The sequence below is a fragment of the Penaeus chinensis genome, chromosome 41 (genome assembly GCF_019202785.1).
Source record: "Penaeus chinensis breed Huanghai No. 1 chromosome 41, ASM1920278v2, whole genome shotgun sequence".
NCBI classification, from domain to species: domain Eukaryota; kingdom Metazoa; phylum Arthropoda; class Malacostraca; order Decapoda; family Penaeidae; genus Penaeus; species Penaeus chinensis.
The window spans coordinates 13,204,248-13,205,052 of NC_061859.1; the positions used below are offsets into that span (position 1 = coordinate 13,204,248).

The 805-nt window shown below is 47.5% G+C and overlaps 1 protein-coding gene across 1 annotated transcript in view; it reads right to left on the bottom strand.

Annotated features, from left to right (window-relative positions):
- Positions 1–612: 612 nt before the first annotated feature.
- LOC125047636 (homeobox protein mab-5-like) overlaps positions 613–805 on the bottom strand; it is a 10,169-nt gene continuing 9,976 nt past the window's right edge. The window contains exon 2 of the mRNA XM_047645946.1: positions 613–805. This exon is cut by the window's right edge and continues 235 nt beyond it. Coding sequence (XP_047501902.1) covers positions 646–805 — 160 coding nt within the window. The 3' untranslated portion in view covers positions 613–645.

Below are 805 nucleotides of genomic sequence, written 5' to 3' on the forward strand. Positions count from 1 at the left end.
AAGGAAAGGGAGATGAGAAAAGGAATTCGAGAATGAGAAGGGATAGGGAATTACGGTCGAGGGGCTAGGAGGAGGACGCAACCCCCCCCCCCCCCCCACCCTTTCTCACACCACGAGATCGAAGAATCTTACATTGAGAAGGGAAGATCACGCGTATGTCTTCACACCTCAGGGAAGATCCCGAACCGATTAGGAAGATTTTCACGTACCTGCCCGAGCGAGGTCAAAGGTCATGACTCCCACTACCTGGTCAGGCACAGGATTATCAAACCATTGCACTATTTTTATATGGTATAATGATTATATGTGAATGATAGCGATATATATAAAGAGAAATAATGCATTTTTGATTACATATATTATGATATTGCACCTTCAGAGTTCCATAAACAAAAGAAATATGATAAAAACTAACAAAATAGATACCATTCAATTCAAAATGCATCTCCTGCCGTGTTATAAAATAAAGAAAAAACAAACAAACACTAAAAACCGTCAGTGAATAAAAAAACACTTGAGAATCGGGGAGACTCGGGTGACAGATTAGATCATCAATTTATCTCTTTTCCTCTCCCCTCTTTTCTTTCCCCCTCTTCTTCGCCTCCCAGTCGACGCGCTGTGCTCCTTCAGGGCTCGCTCATCCATTCACGTCGCCGTCAACTCTCCCGTCAGCGACCCCGTCAGCGACCCCGTCAGCGTCCCCGTCAGCGTCCCCGCCAGCGACCCCGTCAGGAGCTCCGGCGAAGAACTAGGATCACTCGACACGTCCTTCTCCTCGCTCTCTTCCCCTCGCTCCCCGCCGGCA